General features: G+C 42.7%; 1 protein-coding gene and 1 long non-coding RNA gene across 2 annotated transcripts; both read left to right on the forward strand.

The window, feature by feature from the left end:
* Positions 1 to 1,153: 1,153 nt before the first annotated feature.
* LOC109469099 lies at positions 1,154 to 16,368 on the forward strand. The gene is made up of 11 exons (XM_019767482.1): positions 1,154 to 1,234; positions 4,073 to 4,269; positions 5,784 to 6,812; positions 7,219 to 7,334; positions 7,987 to 8,104; positions 12,462 to 12,636; positions 13,125 to 13,408; positions 13,946 to 14,233; positions 14,686 to 14,826; positions 15,303 to 15,413; positions 16,057 to 16,368. The coding sequence occupies exons 2-11, from the start codon at positions 4,123 to 4,125 to the stop codon at positions 16,366 to 16,368; spliced, it is 2,721 nt and encodes a 906-aa protein (XP_019623041.1). The 5' UTR covers positions 1,154 to 1,234; positions 4,073 to 4,122.
* A 478-nt stretch (positions 16,369 to 16,846) lies between these two features.
* Positions 16,847 to 17,769, forward strand: LOC109469162. The gene is made up of 3 exons (XR_002140171.1): positions 16,847 to 16,971; positions 17,229 to 17,342; positions 17,649 to 17,769. It is a non-coding gene; the product is annotated as an uncharacterized LOC109469162 (long non-coding RNA).
* Positions 17,770 to 17,962: the final 193 nt, after the last annotated feature.

Below are 17,962 nucleotides of genomic sequence, written 5' to 3' on the forward strand. Positions count from 1 at the left end.
AAGAGTAAGTACACGACTACGGTATGTTTAAAGGCATCCAATGCAATTTTAAGGCAGGAAAACAAAATTTCTGATCTGACTGTCATTCTTTTAATGTAAGTTGAATCAACTCTATCCCATAGCATACTGATATCTGTAAGTCAAAATGCGATGTTGTTGACGGAAAACAGATGCTTGTTTCGTAATGTAGGCTGGTTCTACATGTAGCTATTTATCGGTGGAACCAAAAATAAGGGCCTCCTCGAGTAGCTTGTTTTGGGGTGATTCAAACGCGACAAGTATGAAATAATGACGTAAATGTGCCAAGGAATAGCAGTAAATGTCAACTTGAACTAATATGAGACATTTCCTTATTCAGAGTATATATTTATATGTATATATTGTACTGCCGCCCTGAAATTGCATTGGATGACTTTAAGACAACTACATGTAAGTCCTGAATGAAAATGTAAATGATAAATATTCAATCGGTGAGGGACGTACTTGCTGTCAGCTGTAGAATATTATGGGTAGTCTAAGTGGCCGTTTTTCTGCCCCACTGCACGTTGAATTCCCGTGATGCTTTACTGGCCACGATGCCCAGGGGTGCATGTGAGGGCCTAATGTACTGTTAGCCTCCTGTGCAGGCTCCGGGGCGGGTGGGAATATTGAGACAGCGTTTTGAAGAGTTTTAACGCGTTCTTTTAATAGCCGGCCATCGATCCTACAACCAGCCGCCCAGAGAAAGATTCCGCTGGCGGTTGGTTGTAGGATCGATGGCCGGCTATTAAAGGAACGCGTTTAAAACTCTTCAAAACGCTGAATCAAAATTCCCACCCGCCCCGGAGCCTGCACAGGAGGCTACTGTCCTGTGCTGGTAGCGTGGAGACTGCAGAAACCTGTTGGACAACTCCGGTGATCATCGCATTAGACCCCTGACGCGGTAAAAAAGGGACTGATCCACTCTTAAAACAGTTAGCTCTTAATTTTTACAATGCGCAATACCACAGCTAGTTCGCATGTAACCTTTCTATAAGAATTTACAGAAAATAAGTGGTGCGTGCGAAAGTGTCGATTTGAACCGTTAAGGTGTAGTTTGGAGATTATACTAGAAAGGAAGGTGGCGCAAAAATAAATATCCCCCCATGATTTGATTTTTTGGAACGTGCGAAAAGCGAGGTTGCTTGAGGCCTTTCACTTTTTAATTGTCACACTTTTCGGATTTCTTACAGAAACAACATGGAGAAATTTGACGGTAAGGAGCCTTCATTATCACTTTTCTGACATAAGTCTCCTCTTGGATGAACTTACAGGTGTGTAAATTCTTTATTCCAGAAAACATTTTCATTCTACATTCGACAGTTTTTGTACTAGATGCACTATCCTCTGTCACCATTGTAAAGGTATGAGGTAGGGGGAGGGGCACATCTTTGTCTACAAAATAAAAGTTCTATATCGTATTTCTTGGGGAAATAGAAGAAACACAGCCACAAAACAGACTTAGCAGATTTTGGTTTGTAGCTTCCAAGTTACATCAGGTGAATTCTGGCAGTGTAAACTAGCGCTGCACAGATTTAGTCTAGTTCAAATGACCTTCACTATTACTGTGATGCTACCGATTATTCTGTACAGACTCTTACATGTAAATATCATACTAGTACCTCTGCAAAAAGTAATGATAGAAATGTTTATTATCATTCTACCTAAATGCAAACTACTTTGAATGATTTCAAATGTTTCAGACGCACGGCTTGTACCTGCAGTTATGCTACCAGGGTCATCGTGTGTAAAAACATTTCACAATTCGAATACCAGTACTAAGTACTTGTTCAAGATACAATGAGATAAGTAAGTAGTGGGTCCTCAAGAGAAATCATTTGGATGCAAAAGATCCGTTCTGCCATTTTCGTATCACACACGAAATGGTTTTTTACTTGTCCGCCATCCTTTTCTCCAAACCACGATTCAAACAGATCTTGTTAAACTGCACTAAACAAGTCATATTATTAAGATTACCTATAAGCTGTCCCCAAAACAAAGTTAGAGATTAGTATGGGTTCTTATGCGCTTTAAATTCGTCATTCATTGCATATTGCAACTGCCATTATAACACAATTATCTATAAACTGTCGTGAACAACATGTGCAGTCATACATGGCAGTCTTTCCATGTATGTGGTACAGCCGTGTATTACCCAGAATCTTTTGTGGAAGGAAAACAACTATGGTATTGATGAGTGAGCTTGGCAAAACTTATCAAACGATCGCCACTAATGTTAACTCGTCCCTTGTATACAAATTTGTTGTTGTCGTTTTGAAGTGTTGTGGTGTGATATAATGTTCTGAAGACTCCTCCCCGGCTATAAGAGTCATGTAACATTCTATGATTTGATAAAAGAAAATATATGTAACTGCCTTTTTATCATCATGCCCCATATGCATGCTTTTGAATACATTTAGTAATGTCACAAAGGCTGTGATATGACATTACAATGGCACAATTCATTGTTTGACTAAGGTTCAACCAACCAAGCACCATCATCTAGCATCTTTGATGCAGAAGAATAGAGTCTCTAGAGGGCCATTAAGTTATCAATACTAGTGTTGAAGCCGGTATAACTACTTTTCTGTTATCTACCACAAAGGCTCGTGTTGGCTTATCTATTTGGTGAAGGTGTGAAAGAAGATTGAGACCTTCAAGATGGTGCTTATATCTACCAAGGAACGGCAGTTGAAGATGAAATATAATGTTCATCTGATTTACTTCGTAAAAACCAACGTAAACAAAATGTTTGCATACTTATCGTTGTTGTTATGATGCAAAGAAATGTGTTTTGTCAGACATATTGCTCTGTGTATATAAATCGAGGTATTTGAATTGCCCTAGGCTATCCGCCATTTTCTCGGGTTAAGAATGTTGAACGGCTCAGCACAATACTGGCCGCCTGACTGGTTCTGATTCCTCTCCCTCATTGTTCTCGTGCACAACGTACGACCCCCTCCCCTCACCTGGCTCTGGCCAAAACACCTGGTCAACACATTCGACAGTGGCCGTTATACGAGCATGTATATTTTCATATCATAGTATTTTCAAACAGTCTGTGAAAGAATCAATCACCGACAAGGATCTACCACAACCTTTTCCGTGACAAATTCGGTGGACAGCTGATTTTTTTACGATCCTAAGGCCCTCAGTTTGCGATTGTGCCACGATCGCACGACAAATGTGACCGGGTCTTAACTGAAAACGGATGTTTTTAGGCCGGGAGCCTATACAACAATACTATAATGTTATGGTGATGTTTTAGCACAATTACAGGTCTTTGAACAATTGACCTGCAATTCTGGATATCTCTGAGGCCGCTTATAGACAGACAGTCAGATTCACGGTTCGTCTAGTTTCTAGTTTAAGAACCGTTAAGCTAAAGTCATTGTGCAATGAAGACACATTGAAATTGCAAAACAAAAGATTATCTTTCACACTATAAAAGGGATATATCATATTTTCGATTGAACTAATTGTTCATTACATAGAGAGAACTTTATTGACACAACAAAAAGTACAGCGACTTTTGTAAGGTCAAAGACATGTAGATATACAGACAATTTTACATGGGTACAACGAAAATATCCTACGTACAGAACAATAGGCGAGTCAACTAAGACTACTTGTTCTAAGGTCTAAACATTCTTTGATATATTTACCTATTTGTACACAGTAAGGGTTCTTGCCTTCTAGGATGAACTTAAATTTATCTATAGCATGAAATGTAACAAATTCTGTTGAGCAGGCGGAGAGAAGGTTGAACAGCCTTGTCCGTTTATCGTTATATAGTGTACAATTCAAAATAAAATGTTGTTCGTCTTCAATATCATTGGGACAGAATGGACAAAACCTCTGGTCGCGAGGGATTTTTTTAAATCTTCCTAATTCTATATTCAATTTATGGCTAGAAATTCTCATCTTTGTAATACACGATGGAAGTAGAACCCCCATATACATGATTATACAAAAACGCATCATTTGTAGTATACATGTATATGTGAAATTGATTTTGCTATCAGAGTCCAAGACTAATGATCTAAATTTTCAGCCGGATGATCCGAGTACGGGCGCCTCCCAGGTAGTGTGTAGCGGGTCGTGATGGGTCTGGTGGCGGACGCGTGGCGCAGGGTGCCCCGCCGGTTCTCCGTGCTGGGGCTGATGATCCTGGCGCTCATCGCGCACGGCGGGCTGCAACCCAACTTCCAGGTGGCCGTGGTCAAGGTAGTCAAGTCAGCTTTGCTGAAGGTAAGTCACGGAATCGAATTTTTTTTCTCATCACATTGTTCTTTTGATGCTTTATTCACTCATTCGTTCCTTCTAGCTCTGTGCATGTATTGCTTTTCAAGTGCGACTTTTATACATTCAGTTGTTCATTGTCCATGCACTAGCATACAGGTATACTAGTGCTTGGATTGTATTTGTAAAACTTCGTTAACACATACAAAATCAAGCACTACGCAATGCTACTATCTAAGTCATTGTGTCCAAATACGAACAAAAGCAATATTTATTGAAAACTTTGTCTAGTACCAGCATCATTGATCACAAATACTAGTAAGTGCAGAAATTCATTTTTTTGCTGGACATACGTATACACTATTTCCTAACCTAACAAATTGTGCCATTGACAAGTAGTTGGAAGACGCAATCTAGTTGAAGTTTTCCGAGCGAAACGTGTGATAACTAGCTCCTATGAGCTTTTCTATGTGTTTCAAGCTTAGGCCACACCAAGTAATTTTTATGGATGACATTCGCGCGCACATTGATTTTGAAGAAAAAAAGAAATTCCGCTTCTTGTAGCTATGACAAAAAGTCATGACAGCGGGATAAGGGAAGGTGTGATGAAAGGAAAGAAACAGGACAGGAAGACAACTGCTTTTCCGCTGATTTATTGCTGTTTTCATGACGAATAAAAGACTTGTTTGTTGTTTTATTGTGTTCTCTCATGCAACTGGTGCCCTAATATTTGTCGTCCCCTAGTATATTTCAAATCTAGGCATCTTGCTTTTTTTTGCCCCTTTTTCGCGCTCTCGCATTACATTTAGGGTCTCCCGTGACGACGTCATCCATAAAATTACTTGGTGTGGCCTTGCCATATTTTCTATCACTCCCCGAGGGCCATCTTACCAGAGTTATGTGCAGTATGACCTTGCCTTCAGGTGGTTGACCCAGAGTTAGGTCCTTTTGTGTCTACGTCAAACGACATGAAAAACAAGATGGCTGCCAGCCCCTCCACTACGGTTACGTAGCTTATGCTTGATTAACCAAGTGGTGAAGAAGACTTTCTTTGTTTGTTTGTCTGGATCTCAGATAGGGTTCATTCATCTGTGCTGATGGGATTATTTAAGCCGTCTTGAACAGTTTTTGCATATCATCAACAATACATCTTGTCAAATGATTAAAGTCACCCACCGAAAATAATTATGGTACCCCACCGAAAAAAATTAAAGTCACCCACCGAAAATAATTATAGCAACCCAAGTGTAAAGTTATTGATCTATTTTACCTCAGTTGCCGCCCTTTAGGCCATTCCTTCACATTGCTCTGTAGATTTGGCTTATAGTAACAATTAGAAAAGAAAAAGCGCGTAACAAACCAGTTTGTGCACTGTTGCACAGCATTGAAGTGTCTAGAAATGCAGAGTAGTGCAGCTGCATGCATACAACAAACGTAACGTTATCATCATAATTCAGTCTTAGGACTGCAAGTGTGATATATGCGTAAGAAATGTCAAATAAACCAGTCATACTTTGATACAGGACCAACCAGCTGACCAGGGAGCGCCTGCGGAGTCCAGGGTGGAGCAGCCCGACTGTCAGTGTCAAACAAGTGGGCGGGGCTTACCCTACACCCTGACGTCACGGGGCGGAGTCACACTCACACTAACCGACAGCGATATCGACAGACTTCGGACGTTTCTGAGAAAAAACCTGATCTTCGACAACCCGAGCCCAGAGGTCGAGCAATCACACAGCGACAGGGGAACAGCACAAAGTTTAGGCATGCCAATTTCCAAACAAAAACACGTGGAATTCTTGAAACATTTCCTAGAAAATGAGCTTCCACACGATGAATCATTACGTAATGTCCCTCTAATATCCACTAAAAAGTATTTATCAAACTCAGTAAAAGATGTCAGCAACATAAAGCTAAAAGATACCGGAGCAACTGCACAAGACAAGCCAGATTCTGATGTCCGTCTCATTGAGGTCTTTCTTGGGGAGGAGATAGTGGGGAGCAGTAGTGAAGAAGAAGACCCTGATGACATCCCCCCTGACCTCCCCCTTCCAGAAAAGAAAGGGCTGACGCCAGAAAAACACATGCGTTTCTTAGAAGCCTTCCTCAGAGAGGAACTTCTGAATCAAAATGTTGAAGCCAGCTTGGTGGTGGAACAATCTCAACGCGAGTGGAACCCAGTAAAGAACGTAGACGAATGGCGGCCTCAGCCCGTCAACAGACAGTGGTACATGTCCTTTCTCAGGAATTTCCTTTCTATTGAAATGGAACCTGAGCACAGTAGAGCAAAACGTGAGACAGTAGTAGAACGTGAGACAGAAGTCAAAGATTCAAAATATGACAAGCTGTCAAGCCTTTCTTCAGAAATTCAACAAGCCCTCTCGAAGGAAAAACACGACGCGCTACCCAAAGTTCCAGATTTGCAGGATGAAGCAGCGGAGATAGACATAGATTACGAGAAGATCATGGCGGAGGCCATGGCCATGTTCATCCCCGGACTGAACCAGACAGAGGAGGGAGACGACAAGCGCGGACTGGGACAGATGATGGCGGTAAGTCTGTGGACTCCGTCCCCCAATTCAATAAACGACACCGTAAGCTTTGCAGCAAATTCCACATCGTTTCTATAGTTACATGCAAGATCACAAAACGTTGTTGCTGTTCAATGGCATATCAAATATCGGTTTTAAGACACTGAAATTGCGTTCAAATGTACAAGATGTCTCTGTTTATCATAGTTGTGTGGGGTGAACATTCAGTAGGCTACAAGTAGGCTTTTGTGTCCGTCCGAGGGCGACCTACTACTCATTGACTCAGTTGAAGTTTTATCGATAATGGACAGTGTTCAAAATGATCCACACGGATGTATATATGGAAAACAGGGTTTACATGGGGAAAACAGGGTTTATATAGGGAAAACAGGGTTTAGAACATGTTTCTTTGCTTGTCTGTCCCCAGGCCACCACCATGTCCCCAGCGGGAATGGCGTTCAGTACTCACATCTTCTTCCTGGCCGGAGCCACGCTGACGTCATTCACCGGCGGGATGATGTCAGCCGTCTTCTCACCAGTCAGGTAAGGACACTGTTTCACAGGCACTGAAAACAAAAACGTCACTAGTTTTTAATTTATAGCATCTATTTATGAAGATTTACCACATTTATCGATTGATTGACGTAAGAGGTGACTATAACCTCTTCACGACGTCAACTCCGAGACAGACTGTAAGGTTTGAACCACTCGGGTAGGGCCCCTCGATAAGCATTCTAACGTCATGCCCGTAGCCAGGATTTTGAATGTGGGGCGGGGGGGGGGGTTCGTTCCCACTGTCTGAGCGACCAGCTAAAGCCGTAGGCGCGAGGTTCATAGAGAGGTCCAGGGGACCTTCTGAAATGGCATTTCCTGCGTTTTGAGAGGATTTCAAAGGAAATATCAGACATAACTTTTTATTCATTGACGAACAGTATTTCTATGATTCCAGCCCCGCTGGTGATACGAATCGGTCGATCTTTTGGAGAAAAATCTTGGACCTTTATAAGGTGAAAAGTGGACCTTTGAGCCTTGTGGGAGGGTTCTTCCGAAGCTCTCCTCCCCCCCCCCCGGCTACGGGCACGAACGTTCAATTATTTTAACTTGATAAACAAGTCACTGAGAAAGAATCTTTAAGAGGACCTCGAGTTTCGAAGACATTCATAACTATTTTCTTGATGTTTGTACTGTCTCCTAGGCTGCTGGGCGGGACGATATTCGCGGCGTCTATTATCCACATGGTGACGCCGCTAGCCCTGAGCTGTAGGATGGACTACATCGAGTGTGCACTACGGCTTCTGCAGGGCGGCATGGCGGTAAGTCTCAAACCAAGGAAAATATAGCTCTTGCTGTTAAATATAGCTGTTGCTGTTAAAGACAGCTTCAGCTTATGTGCCATCCACGTTCTTTGTGTTTGAAGTGTACAATACATTTCCTCTTTAGAGTGATTTGCGCATCACCATCTTTAGATCACATACCATCATCGACGATAAAGTTATATCGCTCTATTGAAGTGCATTCGAATTTTAAATGCCACCTGTCCTTGTGGGCTTAGCACGCACGTGAAGATTCCGAATAAGTTTCCACGCTCAACAAATCGTGACAACTGTGAAGACAGGTGAGTGAGTGAAGACAGGTGCAGGTCATACAGCATTATCGGCTTAATCGGACTCTTAGGCAATAAAGAAGGTCTCGATGTTGTTAAAGCCGGAGATTTCAAAAACAGCTTTACCTTCGCTATAAATAAGCAGCTCTCAGCATTGCTCAAAAGTGATCTGCTCAATCGGGAGACTCGGACGGACAGAGAATATCGACACAGAACTCCTCCATCAGTAGTCATCACTTTGGTCAACAACGACTGATCACCAGCAAATCTAGTGAACATGTTCAATATCAGCTCGGACCATCTACTGTTCAGCAACATCTCGGACCCTCTACGGCTCGACAACATCTCGGACCCTCTACGGTTCGACAACATCTCGGACCCTCTACGGTTCAACAACTCGGACCCTCTACGGTTCGACAACATCTCGGACCCTCTACGGTTCGACAACATCTCGGACCCTCTACGGTTCGACAACAACTCGGACCCTCTACGGTTCGACAGCTCGGACCCTCTACGGTTCAACAGTTCGGACCCTCTATGGTTCGATAACAGCGTCGACAATCTACGGTTCAACAACAGCTCGGACCCTCTACAGTTCGACAACAACTCGGACGCTTTACGGTTTGACAGCATGCTTCAGTGCTACTATTGGCACCTCCGCCATACAAATATGTCCTACCGCCAGGCCAGTTCGGCTTGCCCTTCGTACGACTCCCTGATAGGTAGTAACGGGTGGCCCGTGTATTTGTTCGGAGTCATGGGGGTCTTTATCATATTAGCTAATCTTATGGTCCTTTTCGGCATCATCGGAACACGAAAGCTCCACAAAGCCTTGTATCTGTACATCGCGAACCTCGCGATATCCGACCTGCTGCCTGGAGTTCTCCTCATTTGTTTAGCTTTTGGCCAGTTAGGTCAATATGGAGTGATTGCAATGTTGCACTTCTACACTTGCATGTTATTTACCCAGATAATGTCGGCATCAGCTCTATCTTTGTTATCTATAGATTGTTACATAGCTGTGAAGCACCCTATTTTCTTCCACAACAACGCTCCTAGGGCCAAGCGGAATGCTTGTGTAGCAATAGTATGTTCGTGGATCGTCCTGACGCTGTGTGTCTTTTCATCTTCTATGGGCTGGAATTGTATATATGATCGCTCCATCGCCGTAGTAAACTGCATTGCTGTAGTTCCATTGGGCTATACAGTTTTCTTAGCTTCCATAATTGTATTCCTTTGTTTCGTCTTGATGTTCACAAACATCAGCGTTTTTGTACGCATCAAACGACGCCGAAAAACAAGACTGCGACAGTTCAGAGGAGGTGTACGTAGGACCCGGTGGGCGGAAACTAGAGAAAATCAGGGCAGGACTGGGGAAAGCGAAGGCCGCGATGCACAGGACAAAGCTCAGCGGAAATTGGACTCCAGTGCAAGAAAGGCAAGAACTGTGATGATCCTTGTGACGTTGGCGTTGGTCTTCTGGGTGTTGGGTTTTGCAGCTCTGCCGTTTGGCCGAGTCTGCTTCAGTAACAGACATGTATGCTCACCTGTGACATTTTCGAGTTTGGTGCTTTTACTTATGGTGTTAAACTCGGCGCTCAACCCATTGGCAAACATAATTCGCATGGCGGACTTGAGAAATGCAATCTGGCAACAGCTCACTGGTCCTTACCGTGGATGCCTGAACTGTTTTCGTAGACTTGGCCGGGAACAAACAGAACAGGAACAGAATGGACCAGGCGACGGTCAACATTAGTTTGGACAGAAACACAGCTATAAAGGACTAGACTGTATGCGTCCAGTGTGCTTCAGGAAATTGTGTGTAATACGACGCAGTAGTAGAGCACGAGTCTTGAGATCTTTCAGTAGACGCCATGCTAGCCACAAAGGCAAGCGAAGCAACGTTGCAGACATGGTCATGGACTTGAACAAGTGAGAAACTTGCCTTTCAGTAATTAATTGATTGCCTGTTCCATACTACAGAAGTCTTTTAATAGTCATTAAAGTCTGTCTTCGGAGGAATAGATCCCAATCGTACCTGCGTAACCAGCGTTTTATGCATTTAATGTGCAATGTAATGTGTAATGTGTTAATGTATAATGTGCAACAAAATGTATGGGAAATATAGTGAAATTTTCGGTTAATTCATCTTGTCCTCCTTGCTTTTTTTGCCGTCCTGTTTAAAATGTCTAAAGTACCTACATCGTAAGGATTGAGTTAGTTTCTCCCTGGTCAGGGTACACTAAGTGGATATACGTAATACCCAAAAAGTATAAATTACAATCCTTAAAAAATGCATAACTTGTTTGGATACAGGTCCGGACTTGTACTTAAACCCGTATACCTGTACCTATCACAAATATGGCGCGGTATGGCGAGTATGGCCTGCCTGCTGTTATCTAGCTAAACCTATAGGAAAGAGGAATATTGTGACACTAATGACAGAAACACAGTCAATTGTATATTATTTTTTTTGTGACTAGCCCAGCTTGCCAGCTGCCGTTGCTTGTTTAATCCTCTTAACGGAAGTCAGGTAGAGCTTTAAAGAGCCAGATTTCAAACCCACCTGCAGCTTAGACAGTGTTATCTAGTACGTCTTTTGTGTTGAAAGTACACCACATTTCCTCTTTCAAGAGTTTTGCGCATCACCATCATTCACACAAAACACCTGTCGTAATTAGTATTCAAGTTAAAAGTTAAAAAATGGAAGAATTAAGTGCTTAAAAAACAGCGATTTCAGAGGTAGTTCAAGATCATATGGCATTATCTACTTTAAGTGCATTATAACGCTCATTTGAAGTGTATTCAGACGTAAGCTGTCACCTGCCCCTGTATGCTTATCAAGCATGTCGAGGTCGTGTGGCGTAGCGGCAGAGTGCGCGACTCGGAATTGAGACTCCCGGGTTCGAGTCCTGACATGCCACCGACCTTGTGCCCTTGGGAAAGGCACTTTACACGACTTTCCTCACTTAGCTCAGGTGTAAATGAGTATTATCCTTTCATGTATGTTGTGTCAATAAAGAATCTGTATTGTCCCCTGTGTTGGTGGCGGCATTAATATAAGTTGAAAAAAACTTGTGTGTCGTCACCACGTCTGGTGATTACATGTTGGAATTAAAAAAAAAGCATACTAGTATGAAGATTCCAAGTAAGTCCCGACGATCGTAAACTCGTGACAACTTTGAGAGCAAGTGGAGCTCATACAGCATTATCGGCTTAATCCGACTTGTAGTAAATAGGAAAAGTCTTAATGTCGATAATACCAGAGCTTTAAAAGACAGCTGCACCTTCGCTATCAATGTGTAGCTCTCAGCTTGGCTCAGAAGAGATCTGCTGTATGTGTGGGGTCGTGTGGCTTATAGCGGCTGAATGCTCGACTCGGAACCAGAGGTCCCGGGTTCGAATCATGCCACCGATCTTGTTCCCTTGGGAAAGGCACTTTTAACACTTTTAAAACACGACTTTCCTCACTTCGCTCAGGTGAAAATGAGTATTGTATTGTTCCCCTGTGTTGGTGGCGGCATTGATATAAGTTGAAAAAAATTGCGCGTACCGTCACCACGTCTTGTGACTACATCTTGCAATAATAAAAAATATCTGCTCGATCGGGAGTTTAATTTAAGGGCACTTTGAAAATATGTTGCTCCTTTCTGGACTTATCTGCTTTAAAATATTTCACCAGACACTGCAGTTCCAGAACAAGCTGCTAGGGGGACAAACCCACACCCTTACTAGTATTCCTGACAGGATAAGCTATCTGTCACCAAAATTCCAAGACCATAGTATGTCCAGGACAAAAGATACAACATCAGGATGTTCTGCTGCAGTACCAAGGTCAGCCACCAGGAGGCCCATATTTGACCTTTGTCGTCCAACGACCTACCAACATACCAAATATCATCACAATCTATAAAGGCGTTCTAAAGTCATGCTGACTACAAATGTGCGGAAACACACACACACAGATACACCAAAAACAATACCTCCATTTTTCATGGAGGTGACAACAACAACAGAAGATTATGGGGAAGAATGGTGCGAATTTATTTTATTTTTTTTTATTTTAGGGTCTAATCGAGCCGGCGACGTACGGCGTGATGTCCCACTGGGCGGCTAAGAACGAGAGGAGCACGGTGGTGTCACTGATCACCGCCAGTCTGACGTCAGCACACACCATCGGCATGCTGGAGTCAGTGGCGCTGTACGAGGCCATCGGCTGGTTCTACTCCTTCTACGTCATCGGTTAGTGCGCACAGAAATTATTACGTAGTCGTCTGATGTCCTTCCACGTCATAGGTTAGTGGGTACACAAATGGTTACGTAGTCGCCTGATGTCTTCCAGTCTTCCTCAGGAGTTAGTGGTGTTGATAGCCATAGATGACCACAAGATAATAATGTGTCCTGACTAGAGTTTTGTGTGCAAAAGTGATGCAATTCTTCACCACAAGTAACCGGTAATAAAACCGCTATTAGAAACTCCCCGTTAGAAAGAGCTCATATATTCAATACAAAATATTGTTCATTTGATTCCAGTCTTATTAGCATTAGCCCAATTCATTGCAAGTCACATAGGTGACTTGCAATGTAAATTGTTGCCTTTGATTCTAACCACCCACAATAATCATAAAAGACTGAATCGGAACTTTCGCTACATTGTATACGATGTAACGTTACCCTGTACGCGTTTTTCTACAACACAAATCACATAATTATATATCGCACACCGTTAGGAGGTACCGGGGCTCTACTTGCTCTGCTGTTCTTCTTCGCCTCGCCGAGTACTCCCGAAGACGACCCGAAGATGAGCGTGGACGAGCTGATCCACGTGACCAAGGGGAAGGACAAGGGTATCTCTCCCTATACCGGTGATGACAAAGACGACGACGGAGCGAAAGGTGACGACGATCCGGGGAAGAAGGAAGGTGGCGCAGTGAAACCTGCGGATGACGCAGTGAAACCTGCGGATGACGGTGCAAAACCTGCGGATGACGGAGCTGCTCCAACTAAACCTTTGGTAAACTTAAAATTTCCAGTCTTAACTTGTTTGTTGAGTTGCGACGTAGCGATGATATTTTTAGGCAATCACTTTTTTTGTTGTTGATCTGTTGGCAAAATCTTCATTTTATTACTTTTCTTTGATTATATGCGAATAAACAAGCAAACAAGCGTGTATGGATCATAAGTCAAGAAATGCTGCCGGCGATAGTCAACTGATCGACGCTCACATGTATTCGAAAATCCATTTTCGTATTGCAGTCTTCATTTCCCATTCATCCAGTCGTCAACAAAATGTCATGTTTAATACTGTCGTATCTTATCATGTCGTGGTCTCTTTTATTGGGTTTAGATGAGATAATTACTATTAGGATACTCCAAGTGATCTCACCCTTCTAACGTTGTGCCGGTTCGTGGTGTATATCGTGCATGATTGTACCAGCTAGATCATCATACTTTTGAATTTGGTGATGGAAGACTGGAAGTTTTTTATCGAAATGTCTTGTCTAAAACATGGGGTGGAAGTATTAACATCTAACACCTTTTCCGGTGACAGAAACCCGTGTGTAGAGCGTTCACTCACACCACCTCGACTGTAAGCCAGGCGAACAGCTCGGACACGTCAACAATAACAAGTTTTTCGTCACGAAACAAACCGTCCACACAGCCCGCAGCAGACGGCGGAGACAAGCCGACGGATTCAGCCGAACAGCCGAAGAGTGCCGATTCCACTCCGAAGAGCCCGACGGAGGCCGTGGCGAGGCCGAGATCGTACTCGTCGTCCTCCGAGTCCTGGTCGTCAGAGAAGTTCAAACCGTGGTCAGATCCGGACATGCGGGAAAGGGTAGGTGGACAGAAGAGCGGCTTCAGTATTTTATGGCCAAGAAAATTTCTCATTTACTTTCTATCTTTTGGGTATATTTATTGAAACATTTTTGGAGACGCCACAGGGGCAAGCCTAATGGATTAGTACTGTGTTCAGAGGTATGTTTGTGTTTTACCATGATAACTCAAGAATCTATGAATGGATTGTCATGAAACTTGGTAGTTGGGTAAGTCTTAATGAGGCCTCAAATAAGTAGATTTTGGGATCCCTAGCAACTTGTTAGGGTACTGCAGCGGAACGGCCGGTTTTGATATGTCGTGATCTGGACATGTTAGGGTGGTAAGATTTCTCTTGCGCTAGAGACATACGTTTAGTGCGCCTAGCTGCACGACGATGTCATTTTTTACGTTACCATTTACGAATTCGTATTTCTGCTAGATGATTGCTGACTAGTTGTATTGGCTTCACAGATAGTACACGGTGCCGACAGTTCGGACTCGGAATCCGAATACCCGATGCCCGGCGACGACGACATCGTGGCGAGATCGTTGGCCATTCGGAAGAGGAAAACAACAAAGATTGTCAGGGAGCTGTCTGCTCGATTTGGAGTGGTGAGTCAGCTGCATAGCACAACTAATGATAGAAAGTGATTAATGTATAATCACTTTTAATAATTATTGCATATTCTTGCGCAGATGGGCTAAAGGAACATGCGACCATACGTAGTCTAGAGGATATAAAACTTTGTATTGAATACTGAAACGCCGAATGCATGCTAGAACTAAGTATGTATTGAAAGTTTACATATTACAAAAATACTGTAACCTATTTATCATCTGTGATTTATCATCTACTGTTAAACAACGCTTCTTCTCTTTTTGAAACACATGGAAACCTTGGCTAATTGAAAAGCTAGCCTCTTAAAACTGATGGAATCGATGGATTGGTGGTAATTGTATAGTTTTGCAGATACTACTGGTGCTTTTTCTAATGTAATTAAATTCATTTTGTGTTTGCTGTAGTTCCAACAAAGAGTTTTAACTGAATTCTATTCCAATTTTGATGTTGTGACATTCCTGTCCCACAGGCTGAGACCTGGGGTCCTCTGCGGCTGCGCGGAGGGACAGAGGGGGGCAGTACTCCCTCCCTGTCGGACGTCTCTGGGGTCGCGGACAAGGCCAAGGACATGCTGTCAAAGGTACCCAGATTTTTACTACAAGATGTAAGTGATATGAATGTATCGCAATGAAAGTAGAATCCAACGTGTTGATACTCGATTGTTTCATTGCCAAACAACGTGTCATTGTTCCGTTGTTAAATTAGAAAGCCTGTTGGTACCTCTGAAAATGATATTAATTTGGCCCTACTTTATAAAAAATGTGCAGTCAACACTTACAAAATGTATCTTATTTCAAGCTGAAAGTCCAGGGACTTTGCAATATTCCTTGGAATATTTGACAGGTTTATTTTAGCAAATGCCAGACACTTAAGTTAAAGTCATTTAAACCATAGTTTCGAAACGCATCTCTCTTTGTTACATCTTGGTAAATCATGCTGAGACTAGAATAGCAAACTTCTTTATTCACATCCACTTGTTTAACAAGAGCCGACGTTTCGATGACCGTCTGTCATCTTCATCAGGGCAATTATGACTGGTTCACTGAGCCCTGAAGCTGGGTATCACTGGTGCACAGTGAACCAGTCATAATTGCCAGACGGTCATCTAAACATTGGCTCTTGTTAAACAATTTTTTATGAATAAAAACTTTGCTATTCAATCCTTCGCAAATCTGAAAAATTTATTTACGGATGCTGAGAATATTTTGGTTTTTTTTGACTAGGCTGAAGACCTGAAGAAGAAGTTCCCACCGTGGAGAGACATCATCTTCAACAAGCCTGCCCTCGCCTACATCCTGGCCTACCTGGTCTACACACTCACCTTCTGCCTCGTCATCAACCACCTGGCGGACTTCTGCGCAGTCGTGCTCAACGACGAGAAGGAGGAAAGTCTGGGGGCCATCATAGACGACCTGACCAAGACTGGCCACAGGGGGTTAAACAAGAGAATGTCCATCCCGTATGAGTACCGACCAACCCGCGGGAACCATCATGGCTTCAACATCAAAACGGTAAAAAGTCCACTAGATTATTAAGATTCAGTCTTTCATCTTTCATAAAAAGATTAACAGAATGAAAAATTATACGACTTCATACATGACACAAAAATATAACCCATAATATCCTGACCTACTGCCATGGTGATGCCCGTGAAGACCACGAAGGCGGCAGTTACGTAGTACGTCACCTAGATTATTATGATTTTGAAAGGTGGTCTGAATGCACACAATGCATGAAAGAATAATTTCTTACTTCGTTTAAATAATTTGTCAACTGTTCTGTTCCTGTATACTTTATGGAGAAGCTTGATATCACGCCTGTTAAATTGTTAAATAAGAATGCTTAAACAAAGAAAGCTCAGTACCGTGTATACACGTGTACATAAAATACCTACACGTAGTACAAATGGAAAATGCTCTATGGTACAAACAACCCATCAATTGTTACAAAGGGTTCTCTTGTGCTCGCACAAAACCTAACCCTGTTTGTGTGTTCATCCCGTGTTTAGTGTGAATACGGCCCATGGCTCGGCACCTACACCACCATCACCCTCCTGGTCGCCGGCTTCCTGGCCGATCAACTGTTGGACTCGGGAAGAGTTGACATCACTGTGCTCAGAAAAGGCTTTCACATCGTTGGTGAGTTACAGAACATTTCTACTACTAATACTACAGTATAGTATTTCTAATTTTCTTGGTATTTAGGGCATGCATTTGTTTAGGTCGGGTATGTACAGAAAATGGCGTTTTGGATACTAATGGTAATGGTCCCACAGCCGCTTACGGACACAACATGTAATCAATCATTTTTCAAAGGCACCAGTTCTCCTTCTTATCTCCCATAAAAATACAAACCTGTTACGTGGTTTATGACTGGCTGCACATTGTGTTTTCAGGACAAGTCTGTGGTGCCCTGCTGATGCTCGTCATCATCCTCACCAAGGACGAGCTGGTGACGTACTACGGAACTGCCGCCTTCATGGTCTTCATGGGCATCACCATGGCAGCAGGTCAGCATATTATGGGCTATACGTATAATTCGTGTCATGAAGTTGTACGTATATTAAACTCTATTACACTTCTTTTTATGAAGAAACTGTGAGTCTGTTTTTCACGTATTGTTTTGCGTCGCATCCGACGACTTAACTTCATAGAAGTGATTTTGACTTTGTATGTAACTATCAAAATCGATTATCACAACCGTTGCCATGTAAGTGTTGTTTTCTTTTAGACTACGTAACTATGTACATACTAAATAGTAGGGACCGTAATTGCGCTTAGATAAAGAATCCATTTTTTGCTATAATCTTTCCCAGGTTTCACGGTGACTCCGCTGGACATAGCTGACCGGTACGCGGGGATTCTCGTGGGCGTGGCTAAAACCCTGGCCAGTCTGGTGCTGCTCGGCTGCCCGATGCTCTTCAAATTTATGAACAAATTTGGAGTAAGTCCTAACAAAATGGATGTATCTATTTATATTAGAGTATAGGTGGTAGCTGAGTGTCAGCTGTACTATACTTTTTTGTATAGTTATAATATATTCGTCCATTTTACTCGATGGTTTGAGTTCATAACTTTCTTGTGCAGCTAGTTGTATTTTTCTTAGAGTAGCAAAGGTAATTTTGTGAAT

Source organism: Branchiostoma belcheri, unplaced genomic scaffold (assembly GCF_001625305.1).
Source record: "Branchiostoma belcheri isolate BF01 breed outbred unplaced genomic scaffold, Haploidv18h27 scaffold20, whole genome shotgun sequence".
NCBI classification, from domain to species: domain Eukaryota; kingdom Metazoa; phylum Chordata; class Leptocardii; order Amphioxiformes; family Branchiostomatidae; genus Branchiostoma; species Branchiostoma belcheri.